We start from the raw sequence: 17,883 nt of genomic DNA on the forward strand, positions 1-17,883 counted from the left end.
TGCGACCAATTTGGTTGCAAATGCGACCAAAATTTGTAAGGGTGCGACTAAGATTTTTCCTAGGTTGCACCGGTGCACCTAACGTCCTCGCATCCACTGCCTCTCCACGAACGAAGCGATGTCGTTTATATCGATATGATTTAATGTTGCGTTACATGACTCATTCCTTCTGACACAGCGCCGCCGGTCCAAACTACTTACATTTGTCTACAGTTTTAATTGTTATTAACACAGCTTTATATTGTTAAGTATGAGAGGGAAACCTGTATTGGTACCAGTGTTTCCGTTGGTAACTCTCTGTTATTGCGGCCGCCATGGCGAAAAACACATTAGAAGTTATTAAATGCAACTAACTTCAGTTTGTTGAGTAATAGCGTGTAAGACGGAGCCTGCTGGATCATAGTTCATAAAAATGCAGCGCAGTGATGATACAGACATTTCATAGCCTACACAAGACGTGTGTCACGCCGCTAATGAGTCAGCCGTCACTCTCTGAGTAGCATACGCTTCAGTCCATCGTACTCCCCCTGTCTTTCGGTCGTTCTTTTTTTTTTTTTTTTTTTAAGATTTCGGCCTTTATTTTGATAGGAAAGCTGAAGACATGAAAGGGGGAGAGAGAGAGAGAGAGAGGGTGGGTGGGTGGGTGGGGGATGACATGTAGGAAAGGGCCGCAGGTCGGCGTCAAACCTCTATATTTACCAACTGAGCTATCCAGGCGTCTGTTATTGTTGTTGAAAACAAGTGAAGGAGCTTTCTCAGATATATATATATATATATATATATATATATATATATATATATATATATATATATATATTATTTACATGTGTTGCAGCTGTATATTTTTAAACTGGTAAAGGAAACCCTGTCTTTAGTATTTTTATAATCTGTTTTAATAAAAGAGCTTGTGAAAAGTGGCTTTGACTTAAAACTGAACATTTAGCCCACTTTGTAAAAAAAATACAGAGCTATATATCGTGTATCGGCATTCAGCATTAATGGCGATGCGAGGAAAAATTTGGGTGCACCTAAATTTTGTGCTGGTGCACCTAAATTAAAAAAGTTAGGCGCACCAGTGCAACCAAGGCAAAAAGTTAGTCTGGAGTCCCTGCTTGTGTTTGCGTTTTCGATGCGTTTTGAGGTGAATTTTCAGGGTAAGACGGAGGGGGGAAAGGGACGGAAGGAGGGGAGACACTTCAACAGCGCGGCGCTGCACTTCTAGTGACACAAGCGCTTGTGCTGCTTGAGATTGCTGTTATAGCCTCGTTTCAGTCAAGGGAAAAATGTCAAAAAGACAACAAAGTTTGCTTAACTTTTTCAAATACGCTGGCCAGTCGGATCCCAAACAAGCTTTCTTTCTGCCGATCAAGAATGAGTTTTTGGTTAATTTAATAGTCCGATGGATAATTGCTGCTTGTGAAAACGATTGTTGCAGTGTATTTTATTTATTTTTTTACATTTTGCACCGATGCAGTGCGTGTTCTGAAATAAAAATAAACATTGCCCTGATGTACACACAGCGTTGTTTAGGTTTTTTTAGTCAGAGAAGCTACGTAGGCAGTGTAATTTAAATTTTTTTTTTTTTCAGTTACCTCCAACCCTCGTTTTGAGTCGCCGGATCCACCCCCCCTCTGCGCTCCGGGACCTCCCACTTTACAAATTAAGCACTGATCGTCACTTAGTTAATTATAAAAAAGAGTCAGTCAATAAAGTAAAGCAACTATTCTTACTTAATTCAATTACATTTGACTGAACTTTTAGTTATTATTAAATCATCAACAGACAAACATTAACGAAATACATAAAAGAAACACAAAAATACCTTGTTATTGAATTTACTACTTGCTTGTGTGCCAGTGGGAAGTTCTAAGCAGACTTTTGAATAGACATAATGAATGCCAAATACAAAAAAATAAAAAATTAGCTGGAAGAAAATCTCCTTGGGTGGGCTGCAGCAATACATTTGGTAAACACGAGCAGTTCAGTTATTAAAAGTGCCGTAAGTAGGATTAGCCAAAAAATTTGAACATCGACGACTTCTCAGTCCCTCCCCCCTTTCCGTCAAAGCCCAAAATCTCAAAGCCCCTCCCCCCACAAGAGAGAATGAATGCATGTGCATGAGCAGTGATTGACACGCAGTTACAACACCTAAAAGAGATACAACAAAAATATTTATTAATTTAATGATTAAATAAGGTAATGTCTACAAACTTACCTCAATTATTACTTGTCTCCTGGTAGTTATACTACAGCACTTAAAAAAAAAGAAAAAGTTAAATTAAAAAATATTTTTGTTGCATCTCTTTTCGGTGTTGTAATTTGTAGACGGCCCTTAGCACTCGTCTTACAGCAGCAACAACAGCAGCAGAGAGCAGAAGCCAGCAGGCAAGTGTTATTTACATAAACTTCTGGTGTACTTACAAACTTTCCAATCCATCGTTTTATGAGTGCATAAATAATAATTTGTACTACTTGTAGACATTTGGGATCATTTCGGGCATTATTAGTGGGGTAACTTACAAGATACAAACGTGGGTCCATTAGCCCCTGCGCTAAGCTATTCAGCTGATAACGCTACTCTAGCTAACTCTCCCAATGTTCGACCCAGGTGAAAAAAGCTTCTGGGGGGGTGTTTGGCTCGAGGTCATGGTGCAAAGGACCCTAGGGTGAAATTACTCCGAACCATCACTTTATGTAAAGAGTGGACACTGTATTCTTTTTTGTTATGAATTTCGTTAAAAAAAGAATTTGATTGGCCGACAGATCTATTGTTGGAGATTCCACATTAAACAACTGCAGAAACAGGATAATGACAGAACAACATGGAGAGGCAGGCAGAAGGAGCGCTCAGAGAGAAAATGGGTCATGTGTTGTCTACCACAGGCACTCAGATGAGTCTTTTTAAACATGTTTCTAAACGAGATTTTACCACATGTCCCTCGTTTGGACTCCACCCTGTTCTGCACTCCTTTATTCTGTCTACACTGGTGCTTTTCAGTCTGACTGCCTGGCTTCCTTTTCTTGCTGTATGTCTTGTTCTCTTATTACTTTTGTGGCTTTTACTTGCACCTAATTGCGCTCTCTTCACTTTGTCCACCTTCCTTTTTTTTTTCCTAGTTATTTTTTTATCTATACAACGTTGACATCATTCTCACACCTCCCTCCGCCTGCCTCCCCTGTGATGGTATTTCTGCAGCCTCTGCTCTTCTGTATCAAAATAAGAAGAAAAAAACTATGCTGAGAAGTGAGGGAGTGTACCAAAAATAAACCTACAACCCAAAACCTCTTAGTTTCCCTCCCCCCAAAAAAGAACCCATAATTTAACCTTAGTTTTCATCTATGTTTGTTTGCATTTTAATTTTCCTGGCTTCTCCTCTATGGCACTGGCTAATGTATGGGGCTAAATGGTACGCTGCTGCCAGTCTCCCATTGCCAGACCTATCCACACACTACATTTACACTGGCAGTACAAAAGAAGGATCTGGCAGAACTCGCTCATTCTGTGATAGGGCAAATAACCCTCTCTGGGATGTCTGAATTATAGGTGCTCTTCCTTAATGTAGTGCTGGGTATAAGGCTGTGGTGTTATTGAGAAACATCTGTCAGTATTAAGCATATTATATTCCTTTAGATTGGCCAGATGTGACTGTTTATTCTCTCTTGCTTTTTGCTTTGGTTCAATTCTTGTCTGTAATTGCGATACTTATTACATCAATGCCTCTGTAATTTAACTAAAGCTCCCTTCTTTTTAGTGTACAGTAGTAGCAGCAGCAGCAGTTGACTGCCTGCAGGAAATGGTATCAAAGCATTCAGTGTTGACTTTCCTGAGTCGAGGTAGAACAGATAAAGTCACATGCTGGTTAGAGCTGGGCGATTTTTAACAAAATACCTCAATGTCGATATTGTGGCGATATTGTAGTGTGTAGTGTGACTATTGATGCTTTCACAAAATATTTACACAATGAGTTTTGATAAATAATCAACAATAATGTGGATGCAATGACTAAGTGGGTAAACGCAAATAATAGAAAAGCTGGAATCAGATCTAATTGCCTCAAAAATACCCAAGTGCAGAAACAGTGTCAGGTCATGTTATTTGATATCAAATTGTCTTTGTTCTCCATTTATGTGTTTGGTATTTATCTGTGTAGCTGATGTTGTGTATTGTCCTTAACAGGTGTCTCTTGAGAATGAGACCCTGTGTCTCAATGAGATTACCTGTATAAATAAAGGATAAATAAAAAATAAATGACCAGACATCTTGCAGCTACAATTTCTATTGTTAGCCGAGGATTCCTGAGTTCCCGATTAACCTCCACCACCAAACTAACCGCATAGCCACGCATTGAAGCAACAGCTAAGCCCGTAACGTGTTCTGCACTTGACTTGGGATGTCCATGCATGCTCACACAGGACTACAGTACAGTGAATAGGCCACCTATGCTCTAGCCAAGCCAGGGAATGATCCAGGGATTGAAATGTGAGCTGGTTTATGCTCTCTCACACTCTTTCTCTGTGGTGGCCGCAGGGGGAGAGCATGATGAAGTTATTAAGCGTAGCTGAGACTAGAATAGTGGCTGGAGGAGGAGTTGGTGGTGGGGTTGTAGTTGAGGAGAGGAAGGTGGAGAGGTAGGAGTAAAGAATTGGCACACAGGAAAAAGGGGAATTAGGGATTTGGGATGGGAGGAGAAGATTATGGGAGCTCGGGACATAGGAATTAAGGAATGAAGGAGGTGGGAGACGTTACATGAGTGGGTGAGAATCAACCCACTCCTCTCTGCTCATTGAAGCCCCCACGGCCAGCCAGGACAGGCAGAGGTCAGCATGAGGTAGAAGAGGAGGAGGAGGAGGAGGAGGAGGAGGAGGAGGAGGAGGAGAACGAAGTAGAGAAGGGGTGCAGAGGGAAAGGAAGAGAAAGAGGGAGGGGTGTGCGTGAGATGGGGGGGCGCTAATGTGAACCAGCTGTAGAAACCTGACACCTCGAGAGTGGGTTAGAAATGAGAGGTGGAGGAGTGAGAAAGAGAGGGAAAGAAGGGCTGCAGGAAATTGCACAGGGTAAGAGAAGGATGGGGAAAAGAGGAGGAAAAAAAAAAGTCCTCATGAAGCAAAACAAAGAATCCCATAGATGACTTTGGCTGCAGAAACCCCTCTCTGCCGAGTTGTTCATGAAAGAAGAGCTGACTGTATGTGGGTGTTAAGGTGTCTATGTGCATTAGTCTGTGTGCAAACTCTTGCCCGTGTTCTGTAGTGTGTATGAACATTTGTCCCACTGAATCCCACTGCTCTGTGCTGCATTCAGTGACCGACTAATGTGTCAGTGTGTTGGGTTATCTCCTCCTCAGTGAGACACCACTCCCTGACAATAATGTGAACCATGCTTAGCCTTGTCTGTTTGCCCCAGAGTCTAGCAATACAGCCAGAGGCTAATAATGAGCTCTCTATCTGGCAGTGAAACCTGAAGGACAGGGTGGTATCGTGTCCTGATGCCATGGCATTTGGCTCTGTCAACACTGGTTAGATAGCAGCGGTTGAATTTAATAGAGGTTACTATGCATCTTTACTGTCAGCACTTTGGAATTTTCACAGACATCGAAAAGTTGTAAATAATTCGAGAAAGGTGGTATAGAGTTGTGTAGTAATTGTTTTTTTTGTTTTTTATAAAAAAAATATTTCCTGTGCACATTGAGCGATCTCCTAACCAGGCTAACTTAATAGTTTATATTTCATGCAAAATAATTTCAAAATGATTCTTTCTAAGCTCAAAAGACTTGTAATCAAGACAAACGTTAAAACAAAACACGTTTCAAATTTCCTCGCTCACTCTGAAGTGGCTATACTTAACTTTGGAAATGCCTCTCATATTCCCCATATTTTAACAGTGAGAATGTGTGAAATGTTCCCAGTGAAACGTAAACCTGGCATTAACCTGGACACAGTGTTTTTGTGTGACAGCCTGCTAATGTGATGTATGTCACAGGGCAGAGGGCCATGTCATTACTCCTTGAGAGGGGGCGGAGAGGTTGTCCAGGAGAAGAAAGCAAGTCCTAATTCCCACGACGGCCTTCTTGTTGTAATATCATGTGCAAGCTGTGTTTGTGTTCAGAGTAGGGAGGGACATCTTTGTGTTTGTGTATTTATCTGTGTGTGTCTTTTGGGGTGTGTGTAGGGTTGCACTGCAGACATACTGATACAGGGACGGAGACAGGAAAGTGGGTGGGTGTCTAATCTGACAGAGTTGAGGTGAAGAGGCATGAAGTCTGTCTTTTCTTTGGAGATCATACGTCACTATTAATCTACCAACTTGTTTATCTGTTTACCAGCACCATGAGTATATAAAATAACCGATAAATAGCAAATAGCTGATTTTTAGTGTATGTATGTATTTAAAATATAAGGCTGGCGATAAAACAAACCAACAATGCGTTTTATCTGTCTCTCAGTACTTTCTAATGTGTCTTGCCTCTGTTCGCCTCTGAGCCCCATGCCTATAGCTTCCTTATGAAGCTGTACATTTTTAAAAATGAATTAACAAATGCATACTTTCATATTTATGTTATATTATATCTGGCCTATTCTGGCAACAGGACAGAGTATGTGGACTTGACTGAAAATAAACGACATTGCCTATCATATTGAAGAATCATGTCAATCAGTTCTGCAGTGGGGCTCATTAATGTGTTTTTACTCATCTTTGGACAATGATGTAGGTCTATGGAATAAGATATGTCAGTCTTTGGCTGCACAGGCTACTAATTCTAAATAATTCTTAGTAGGATCAACTACTTTGTTCACTAAGAAAAATATAGAATACAAAATATAGAATATATATATATATATATATATATATATATATATATATATACCTAAACATACATACCTAAACTTGAATATTATTGAGGTTTCTGTCATATCTAGACTAAACAACAGAACTACAGAAATCATGAACGTATTGCTCAATATTATCGTGTTGATTCAGTTTTGTGTTTTTTTGTTGGTTTGTGCACACTACAGGTCATTTGATATACTGTATAACTGTGACCTAAATATGTTAGTTAGAGTGGGACTTTGTTGTCAGATGTTGTTTGTCATATGTGAGGAGACATTGGGTGACTCACACGTCATACCGAGCGGAAGTCTCACAGATGTGATTGATCTGTAAGACTTCTGGCAGGCATGATTCATGACTGTCAAGCTGCTTTGGGGTGGAGTAGCCAATAATAAATAAAAGCCAGAAAGCGTGAGACTGAATTTCCAATCATTACCATCTCCAGTGTTTCGTCTCTGTTTTATATGGCTCATAACACCGATCTCTTATTCTTAACTTTATGTTTTTTCATTTGGAATGGTTATGAAAGAAGGTTTTCATTTCTCTGTGCATGTGTATGTGTGTGTTAGTTACTGTGTGGTGTATCCTATTATGTTACCTGAGCCCCTCTAGGGAGGCAGGTTTAGAGGCCTGTGTAAGAGGCAGCAAGTCACTAAGTCGCCCACAGTCCCCAGACAGCGTGTCTGCCATGTGCCACACGCACAATCCAACAGATGGCTGATCAAAATAGCCTGCACAGGAAATTACCTGACTAATAACATTTTCACTCCGTAACAAAATAACCTTTCTGACCAAATGCTGTCACACATAGAGAACTGGTGAGTGAAAGTGGGAGGGACGTTGGAAAACAGAGGAATAGAAAGTGACTAAGGCATCATTGTCTCTGATGATATCTCCTAGTGGACACGTTGCGTAATATTGCAATTTCCTCCCCACTGCTCGACATGTGGCTGAATCACTTTACTGAAATAGAAGAAAGAAGAGAAATCAAAAGAAAGGGGTGTTGAATAAGCAGAGAAGAAAAACAAGATACGATTATAGATCAAATGTGGTCATAACATGATAGATAAGTGTTGCTTTTCTTTTAAGCCATACATACACCATACCGTTTGTTGTGAGCAACTTGCCCTTGTCAAGAAAACGTCCTTACCTTTACTGTCGACACATTTATGTACATTATGACATTATCTGTTGGCATGACTATTCTAGTCTATTACATTGCCCAAATAATTGCTGAGGCTTTTCAGAAGTTGATTTTAGTTTCTGCCAGGCTTCAGTCAACAACTTCCAGATAACTCCACCTCACATCCTTCTACTTTTAAACTTCTTCTTTTCGAACATTGACCCCAGTTTAACCCTTTCACCAAGCTCAGCTTCCTCCTTTTCTCTTACAGCATTTATGGGGCAACAGCTCAGGGTTCAGAGTACTTTTCTCAGTAATCTTAGGGTTAGTGGTTTACATCTTAACAGCATGTCAAAATGTCCTTCAGCAAGACACAATACTCCTAAGTTCTTTTTTTTTAAGCAGCTCACGGTCACATTAATGTGTGTACTTTTACTGTAAATAGCTTCATATCGCTCTTAAAGGCATTACATAAATGCAGACCTTTAACCATTTAATAGTAATTGAACAACTAGTTTCTCTTTATGCACAACCACACATCTCTTATATTTTAATATCTCCTACTTAGGGATGTGGTTCCCCGCATACAGTTGTTTAGATCACTGTACAACAGGGACCAGACTGTGCATCAGACACTAGTGTTTACCTGTGCTGTTTCTTTGATGTGTGTGTACTACGGGACTCTCGTGCAGACGTTGCGCTCCGGTATCAATGCTGTCGTCTGATGTGGTGCATTATAGCGCATCTGACTGAAACTCATGCTTTTGTTTTGTTTGTTTGCCTCTCTGTCACACACACACTCACACACACACACACACACACACATTTGATATTTGTCTTTTTGTTTAACGCATCTTTCAACTTTATTGTCTGTATTGAGGAGTGATTAGGTTTAAATCCTTGTATGTGTGCCTTGGCATGCTCCATCATTGATTTATGTGTGTGTGTCTGTGTGTGTGTGTCTGTGTGTGTGTATGTGTCTAGGTGTGCACCAGGCTTTCTGGGTGAGTACTGCCACCACAAGGACCCTTGTCAACCTGGCTTCTGCCTGAATGGAGGGAACTGCTCTGTGTCCATGTTAGCTGGTGTACCTGTACCAGGCAGCGCTGCCTGCACCTGCCCTCTTGGCTACACCGGACCGTACTGCCAAACTCCCCAGAACTCCACGTGTTACCCCAAAAACCCCTGTGCCAACAAAGGTGTCTGCACCCTGCTGTCCCTTGACAAATACAAGTGCGAGTGTGCCAGAGGATGGACAGGTGAGATGCTGTTAAATCGCCTCTCAGGAGTTTGTCAGGGGGGCACTGGCATCTTACTTTTTATCACCAGTACACAAATTTATTTTTAAACATCCTGAATGCAAATCCACTTGCTAACTGTAAAAACTGCTGAGTAGGGTTGGGTACCGAAACCCGGTTCCAGTATGGTTCCTACGCAACCGGTAGGAATCGGACCGGATTAGAACGAAAATTTTGCTTCCTCATTTCGGTTCCACTTGTATGTGTCGACTGAAATATTTTCCCTCTGTCGCTCCGAAACTGACGTAAAAATATCACACTTTCTCTGTAGTCTACCGTTAGCTTGCTACCGTAAATGTAGGCTACTTTTAAAATGCCATATTTTCCCTCTGGGCTCACGAAAACGGACGTAAAAGCATATTAACCATTAACTTTTCAGTTTTTAAAGAATCGGTTTATGAATCGGAATCGTTTTAAAAGTACCGGTTCGGCATCGGAATCGTAAAAATCCAAACGATACCCAACCCTAGTCCTGAGTGCAGTTTTGTGACATGATAACTAACTAACTTTTTTAGAGAGAGCTAAACAGTGTGCTCTAGACGTGTTCAAATCGTATTGGTACTGAAAGTATCATTGGATAAAATAAGATGAGATTATTATTATGTGATAAGAAGTGTTTTAGATTGCCACAAATCCATACCTGTCATTGCAAATTGCTTTTCCTCTGGTATCTAAGCCATACTTCTCCAGAGGTGGACACATTGATAAATGGCACATATGATAGCTAAAGCACTAATGCTCAGCTCTTCTCCTTCCTCTCCATTCCCAGGACTGCAGTGTGAGCATGAGGACAGCTGTCTATCTAGTCCCTGTTCCAACGCTGGAACGTGCAGCTCACTGTCTGGTGGTAGCTACACATGTTCCTGTCCTCCTGGCTACACAGGGCCTCGCTGCCTTAATGACACAGATGAATGTGCTGCCACACCCTCTATATGCCAGAATGAAGGAGCATGCGACAACACCCCTGGCTCCTACAAGTGAGAATCTAGTGCATAATAACCAAACGTGAAATATGTCACTATCTGGAAGATTTCCTTGATTTCCAAAATAAGACTGAATTTAATGAAATGTACTCGGTCATTGCTACAGGTGTACCTGTGCCCCAGGATTTACTGGCAGACACTGTGAAAGCTCATACATCCCTTGCTCACCCTCACCATGCCTAAATGGAGGCACCTGTCACCAGAACTCTGAAACTAGCTACTCGTGCCACTGCCTTCCAGGTAGGAGGATTCCAATTCTGAAATGCCTAGATTTTTGTTCCTCTTTTTAAAGCTGAATATGAAATAGAAACTCATACCAAAGTTAGCCAGCCCCCACACGTCAAGAGACATATGGACAGTTTAGTCGCCTAATCAGAGAGAGAGCGAGAGATAGGGAAAAGGAAGAAGGCACTAAAGGGAAATGGAAATTTAAGAAAATTGAATGTAGGAAGAGAAAAAGAGTGACACTGTAACTGGTATTTATCTATAAATCAATGTAGCTTTGAGTTTCTGTATTGTTACATTGTGTTGTTTGTGGTTCAAACACTCTGAGCCTATTGGCTGTATGCTAGTCTGCTACAGACTTGTTACTGCAAGTCGACACAACAAACATGCTCACAGCTACTGTTTATATACACTACCAGGACATATCATAATACTTACACTAGAGAATATCATACTACAGTTTATGTATTTAAGTGCATGTCTTCCCCAATCATTTGCGCCAGGTTTCAACGGGACTAACTGTGAGAACAATATTGATGACTGCCCCGGTCATCAGTGTGCCAATGGAGGAACGTGTATGGACGGAGTCAACACCTACAACTGCCAGTGTCCTCCAGAGTGGACTGGTAAGGGATTGTGTGTTTATGTGTTCCTGTGACAACTATTAGACTCAGTGTTTGTCCACTCTGGTTTGCTGTGATGTCATAGGGTTACCACCCCAGTGCCTCAAATCCATGCAAGATATCAGGGGTTTCCCTCATGTGTCTGAAGGGGATCTGTGTTACATGTTGAAGCAAAGCATCAAAAAAGCATTATTGTGTATTTCAGACATGTCCTCTTAGCGGGCATTCAGACTGAAAACGGCCCTGCGTTAAAACAACGCCAGGGGCTGTGTTGTTTAAGGTATCAGTGAGATACGAAATGCAATCCAGGAAGTGCAGTTAGAGTAACAGATCCATGAGTTTGGAGGCTTATTAGACGGCAAAACATTGATAATACTCTGACACAGGATTTCAAAACTCTGGAAAGTTTTCACACCAGTAATTAGTATTAGTGCAATTGGTAACAGTACAAATACGTCGTTCATGTTTCAAAGTAATTTACCAGGACTCTGCGATTGCACTTCTTTGATTGGCCACCGCTGCGTTCGTTCTGGATGAGTCACATTGGCGTCCAGCAGAAGTTGAGCCAGGTTCAACTTTTTTCCTCAATGACTGTGTTATTTTTTTATTTTATTTTTTTGTTGAAGCCCTATGCGTTGGCATCGCCACTGCGTCACTGGACCGGTGTTTTTTTTCCTTTAGAGCTTTTTATATGTACGTATTATACTAGAACTTAAGTCTTAAGTATTTTATATGCCTGATGTGTTTAAAAAAAGCTGTGTGTTGAATATGTTTTGCAGACTATTTTATCATTTTTCACATTTCTACAGCAGATTGTTTGTGTCTTTCCCTTTTAAGTTTCTAGAAACTCTAGCCATATCATTTATGAAATGGCTTTTCTACTTTTAAGTCTTAATTTTTCTGTGTGCCGGTTGAGCAGTGAGGTGGAATACATATTTGTGCTGTGATCAGATAACTTTCCTTTCATGTTGTTTCAATGTTATACTTCCCACCATTCTTCTGTACTCTTTCTTTATCCTACTGAGGCCCGTACTTCACACAAGGCGTGTCTCTACTAACACACTTATGTGGCATACGCAAGCTTTCCGTTTACAAAGCAAACATGCATGCATCAGCTTCCTTGGGCCTGTCTGAGTTTATGTTGCACTGATCCGACCTGGGGAAGCAAAGCCAACGTGAGCGGAGTACTTAAAAATGGCCATCGTGGATTAATAGTATTCTCACACACTATATTTTTCATGTCTGCAAAAAATCTCTCTAAATAAGACTGTAAGCATGTAAAAAAAAAAAACGGTCACTATTTTTAATTTCTTAACTGGAAAACCCATGAGGTTACCCCTTGAGTTATGTTGTAACATGCTACATAGAGTATTAACTTAATTTGTTTACATTTCCTCCTCCTCATGTCCACCTCCCTGCCTCTCCACAGGTCAGCACTGTACAGAAGACGTGGACGAGTGTCGTCTGCAGCCAAACACTTGCCAGAATGGAGGTACCTGCAGCAACCTGTTTGGCAGCTATGTCTGTGTGTGCGTTAACGGCTGGAGTGGACCCGACTGCTCTGAAAACATCGATGACTGTGCTACAGCTGCGTGCAGCCAAGGCTCCACATGCATCGACCGTGTTGCGTCTTTCGTTTGTCTCTGCCCCTACGGAAAGACAGGTAGGCCAGGAGTGAGACATTTTTATACCCTAAAATGCATTACGCTAATAACAGCCTCTCTGGCATAGTATAATAGTTGGGGGTGGCAGTAGCTCAGTCTGTAGGGAGTTGGGTTGGGAACTGGAGGGTTGCTTGTTCATCGGACCAAAGTATGGTGGTGGACTGATAGCTGGATAGGTGCCAGTTCACCTTCTGGGCACTGCCAAGGTGCCCTTGAGCAAGGCACCAAACCCCCAACTGCTCGGAGTGCCTTTCCATAGGCAGCTCCCTCACTCTGATTTCTCTCCATTAGTGCATGTATAGGTTCTGAGCATGTGTGTGTCATTCAGATCTGTGTGTAATAACAACAGAGTGAAAACATTGGAATTTCCCCTTGCGGGATTAATGAAGTATAAATTATTATTATTATTATTATTATTATTAGTGCCATACTTCTCTTTAGATATTGTGTTGTGTTTACAACTGAAGAAAGAAAAACAACAGTTGCTAAATACATAAAATAATAAATCAGTATTGGTCTTTACACTGAAACTGTATATTTTCATTGGTTTTGGTTAACTACTGTTGAAAGATTGCAGGGGACTGCATTCTGTGGAACAAGTCTGCCCATTGATGTTTTTCTAAACAGATAATTTCACTAAATTCATCCAAGCTTTTTTTTGAGAAAAAAGGCCCTTAATGTGATCCATGTCAAACAGTCAAATACACTAATTATACCAAAGAATAGATTTGCATTTCCAGCCTGGTGGTTATAGACTTATTCTTAGATTTGCATAGGCCTTGCCTTAAAAATAAACCACTCCCTAGTAGCAAATTTGAGTTTGTTTTACTTTGAAGTGGGCATAACTGTGTATTGGTAATTCTCTGGGGCCATTTTTGTTTAAGCACAGACAAGATTTTTGTCTAGTTTAGTTTTGGTTGGCAAAGCGGGGCCGGTCCAATAAACATAAATGTTTGCCCCTGACTGAGCGTGTGATGAAGTTACACCATTGGTTTGTTGAGTGTTGGATTTTACCAATTGGCTGTTGCTCTTTCAAAAGGAATAGGCGACAAGAAACGTTATGAGGATAAAGTGAAAATAAGACACCGGTGATTTCATGCAAAACTAGTCTCAGACCATCCTTCACAGCGCTGCAAAGGAAGGTCTGGCGAGTCCACACAGCATTTCAGGATGGGAGAAAAACATGCTCTGATTTATTGGCATTTCTTTAAACCAATCACAATCGTCTTGGCTGGCGCTAAGCTCCATAACCATAGCCCTCACAAGTTGACCGGAGTTTAAAATTCCAACACAAAGAAAGCGGAAGGTAACGGACATTGGTGAAAAGCATCCGGCGGAATTTCCTGTGGCACCGGAGCAATCCCGGTAGTGGAACGTCGAGAATACGGACTAATGCAAAACAAACTGCGCTTTAGCTTGTATTAACAATATGGCTGCATTTTGCTCCCAACACTCTGATACTGCATTAGTGGGCATGTCAGGGATAAACTCTGGAACTCTCGACCTATTCTTGTTTACTCATTCCTTGTCAACATGGTGTTCTTTTCAGGCTTGCTCTGCCATAGAGATGATGCCTGTATCAATAACCCCTGTAGAGAGGGTTCTCAGTGTGATACCAACCCCATCAGTGGGATGTTCAACTGTAACTGTCAACCTGGATACGTAGGCAGCACCTGCAACATCGACAGAGACGAATGCAGCATCGGTGAGAAAGAGAGAAAGTTCTAACCAAGTATGCACAACATGTATCTCTGCCTGGCTTCTGATCTTTTCTGCTTTTAAACGCAGCTCTCTCCTCTTCATCATCAGGTACCAACCCTTGCGAGCATGGTGGTCAGTGTGTGAACACTGATGGCTCCTTCACATGTAACTGTGTTCGGGGTTATGCTGGGCCGCGCTGTGAACAAGATGTCAACGAGTGTGCTTCGAACCCCTGCCAGAACGATGGCACATGTCTGGATCGCATTGGGGACTACACCTGCATCTGCATGCCCGGTACATCTCTTGAGAAAATATAAATAACTGTACATTCCAACCAATTTGATCAGACATTCTCATCCAAAAAAGAAGTGCAGTAGTTCGAAAAAGTGCAGCATTGCCGGTCTTGAGTTTCAAGATGGCGATATTGTGGATAACAATTTATTTATAACTAGAAAGCACTTATTGAGCGCTTACCTCCACCAAGGCTGAATTTTTTTTTTAAACATATTAGCATCTAAATGTGAAGATCCAGAGTGATAGACTCTAATGTGATACATGTGCCACAATTTATAATATATAAAATGTTAAAAAAGATAGACACACTTTTCTTTTCTTTTTTTATTCTGCATCCAGATTTACACAAAAATGGTCTCTTGTACCTTGGCCCATAGCCTACCTTTTCAAGTCTCATTCAAATGTGTGTTACTGTTTGTTTGATATCCTGCTAACAAATAGACAAGAAGGACCAAAAACATGACTTCCTTGGTGGAGTTGATAACAGCCCGTTGAGGCGGCTGACACCACTAGGTTAAAATGAAACTACTTAGAAACTGCAAAGAATTGGGATTCAAAACATAATGTCTTTGGCTCCTGTAACGTTTGAGAAAAGAAGTAATCTCATAGAAACTTGTTTCTCGTCATGCATGCAGGATTTGAGGGGACTCACTGTGAGATAGAGGTGGATGAGTGCCTCAGCTCGCCCTGTCTGAACCAGGGGAAATGTCTGGACCAGGTCAGCCGCTTTATGTGCGAATGCCCAGCAGGTTGGTATACATGTTGATGTATTTTTCAGATTTCCATCCGTAAATCAAGTAAAAATGAATTAGATTATGAAGCCATTTCTGTTTTAAAACTGTTTTAATGTACACGTTTGTTACTATGTTCATGTTGTTCTGTTTTCAGGCTTCAGCGGTGACATGTGCCAAATAGACATAGATGAGTGTTCCAGCACGCCCTGTTTTAATGGGGCCAAGTGTATCGACCGACCGAACAGTTATGATTGTGAATGTGCTGAAGGTAAAAGGGAATAACCACATGTTAAGTTAAAGTTAAAGCAACATATTTGTTGTTTCTGCTTTCCTATTGTTCTATAAAAAATGGTAGGCTGCATCACATTAAACCCCATGTCTTTTTTAATTTGGAAAATCTTTTGAAATAGTCACTTGATCCATGATGCAATAGCCTTTGGGAAATGTCATCCCGCAGGCTTCACTGGCACACTTTGTGAGGAGAACATCAATGACTGCGTACCAGAGCCTTGCCACCATGGTGTGTGTAAAGATGGCATTGCCACCTTCTCCTGTGAGTGCTATCCTGGATACACAGGGTCCATCTGTAATATCCAGGTCCAGGAGTGCCACAGCAACCCTTGTCAGAACCGAGGACGCTGCGTTGACCTGGTCAATGCCTACCAGTGTAACTGCCCATCGGGAACCACAGGTGGGTACTTTGTGTGCTAAAAAAAAAATCATTGCCTGTATAGTGAGACAAGTTGGTTCTAATTTATTCTTCAAAGAAAAAGTGTCATTCGACATGTCATATCTAAATACAACTGTACAAATGTGATCAGATGTCTGTGGGCAGCGTTATTTATTGATAAAAACTTTTCACTACATGAGAATACAGAGGGGGATAGCAAGTCTCTCATCTTGCCTGACAACACAGCTCTGCTCTTCGTGACATCTGGTGGCTATAGTAATCATACCGACTGAACAAAAAACACAAAATATTGTATGAGTTTTAGTTCCTCTTGACACTTTTTCACTGAAAGATAAATCAGCTCTACAATATTCTTATTTGGAAGAGTCTGAGCCAGATCACATTAAATTGCCTCCTGAGAGTTTTCTTGTGATTGACCCTTGTGGCTGTACATTTCAAAAGTGGAGGTAACAGTTTGAGTTGAATGTAAAGACCCCCATCCCCCACCTATAGAGCTTCCTGTATAGCTTTCGATGTATAAAGTGTTGAGCACTTTATGTGTAGCAGTCACAAGTCTGGGTCGAGTGGTGCACCCGTCAGGTTGCTCTGTGGATTAATAGGCTCAGTTCAGTACTTTGTACCTTCCTGAGGCCTGGTACTGACATCTGTACTGTCCTTACTTCACCAAAATTGCCATCAGATCTCACTTTCTGGTTTCATGCCCTCACTTCCCCTCCTCTGATGTGCCTTTTTCTCTCTCAATGTCTGGTTTTCTCTTTGTATCTTTCTCCCTCCTTCTGTTTCTCATCCTATTCCTCTCTCTTTCTCTCTCCCATTTCACAATTGTTCCACTAATGTTTTTCTTGTTAGTTTTCTAACTTTATGTCATAGTTGAGTCGTAGCGGGCCTCTGCTGTATTAATAGTTATTGTCAACATTTCTTACTTCTTGCTGAACTACATTTTTATGGCGTCTTACTCCCTCTGGTGGTGAATCAATTAACTATCACATTTTGTAACAGCCACTTCATCTGCTTCACCTCTTTCTTATGCAACCCCTTGTTCACTTCAACCGAAAGGGACATGAAAGGCTATTTTTGGTGTGCTACTTTTAAAATCCAAGCAAACATACAGTCAGATAAAATGATAAAGCATATAACCTGGCTTTTATTACCCTATATGAATTTGTCTTTCTATTTTTTCTACTCAGGGGTAAACTGTGAGATCAATGATGATGACTGTGCCGGCAACCCCTGTGAGTACGGAGTGTGCCACGATGGCATTAACGAGTACAAATGTGTGTGCGAACCAGGATATACAGGTATGTTTTGCTAGATAGCCCATTAAAGTCACGTTGATAACAGTACAAAATGTTTCAGAAATGGGGCAGGAAAAAAATAACCATATAGATATATCACTGCAAGCTAATATTTGGTTGCTATTACTAAAAACAACAATAAGCTCTGGTAACATATGACAATAATCAACAACTAATTCCCTCTGAATTGCTCTCTAATAGGAGTTAAATGTGATGTGGAAATCAACGAGTGTAACTCAAACCCATGTATGAGTGGGGGAACCTGCGTGGACAAGGTCAACGGGTTCAACTGCCTGTGCCCACCCAGCACCCACGGCCCTCTGTGCCTCTCTGGGACCGACCACTGTGCTCCTCAGCCTTGTGTGCACGGAGAATGTATTGAACAGCAACACGGGTACATGAACCTTATACTGCTTCTCTGAAATG

The 17,883-nt window shown here is 41.2% G+C and overlaps 1 protein-coding gene across 1 annotated transcript in view; it reads left to right on the plus strand.

The window, feature by feature from the left end:
- The window catches only part of notch2 (notch receptor 2), a 50,941-nt gene that overhangs the window by 19,255 nt on the left and 13,803 nt on the right, over positions 1-17,883 (plus strand). The window contains 12 exon segments of the mRNA XM_039810898.1: positions 8,934-9,208; positions 10,017-10,224; positions 10,337-10,470; positions 10,959-11,081; positions 12,508-12,741; positions 14,292-14,447; positions 14,552-14,737; positions 15,373-15,486; positions 15,626-15,739; positions 15,929-16,162; positions 17,350-17,460; positions 17,659-17,851. Of these exon segments, the coding sequence (XP_039666832.1) occupies positions 8,934-9,208; positions 10,017-10,224; positions 10,337-10,470; positions 10,959-11,081; positions 12,508-12,741; positions 14,292-14,447; positions 14,552-14,737; positions 15,373-15,486; positions 15,626-15,739; positions 15,929-16,162; positions 17,350-17,460; positions 17,659-17,851 (2,082 nt within the window).

Source organism: Perca fluviatilis, chromosome 9, assembly GCF_010015445.1.
Source record: "Perca fluviatilis chromosome 9, GENO_Pfluv_1.0, whole genome shotgun sequence".
NCBI classification, from domain to species: Eukaryota; Metazoa; Chordata; class Actinopteri; order Perciformes; family Percidae; genus Perca; species Perca fluviatilis.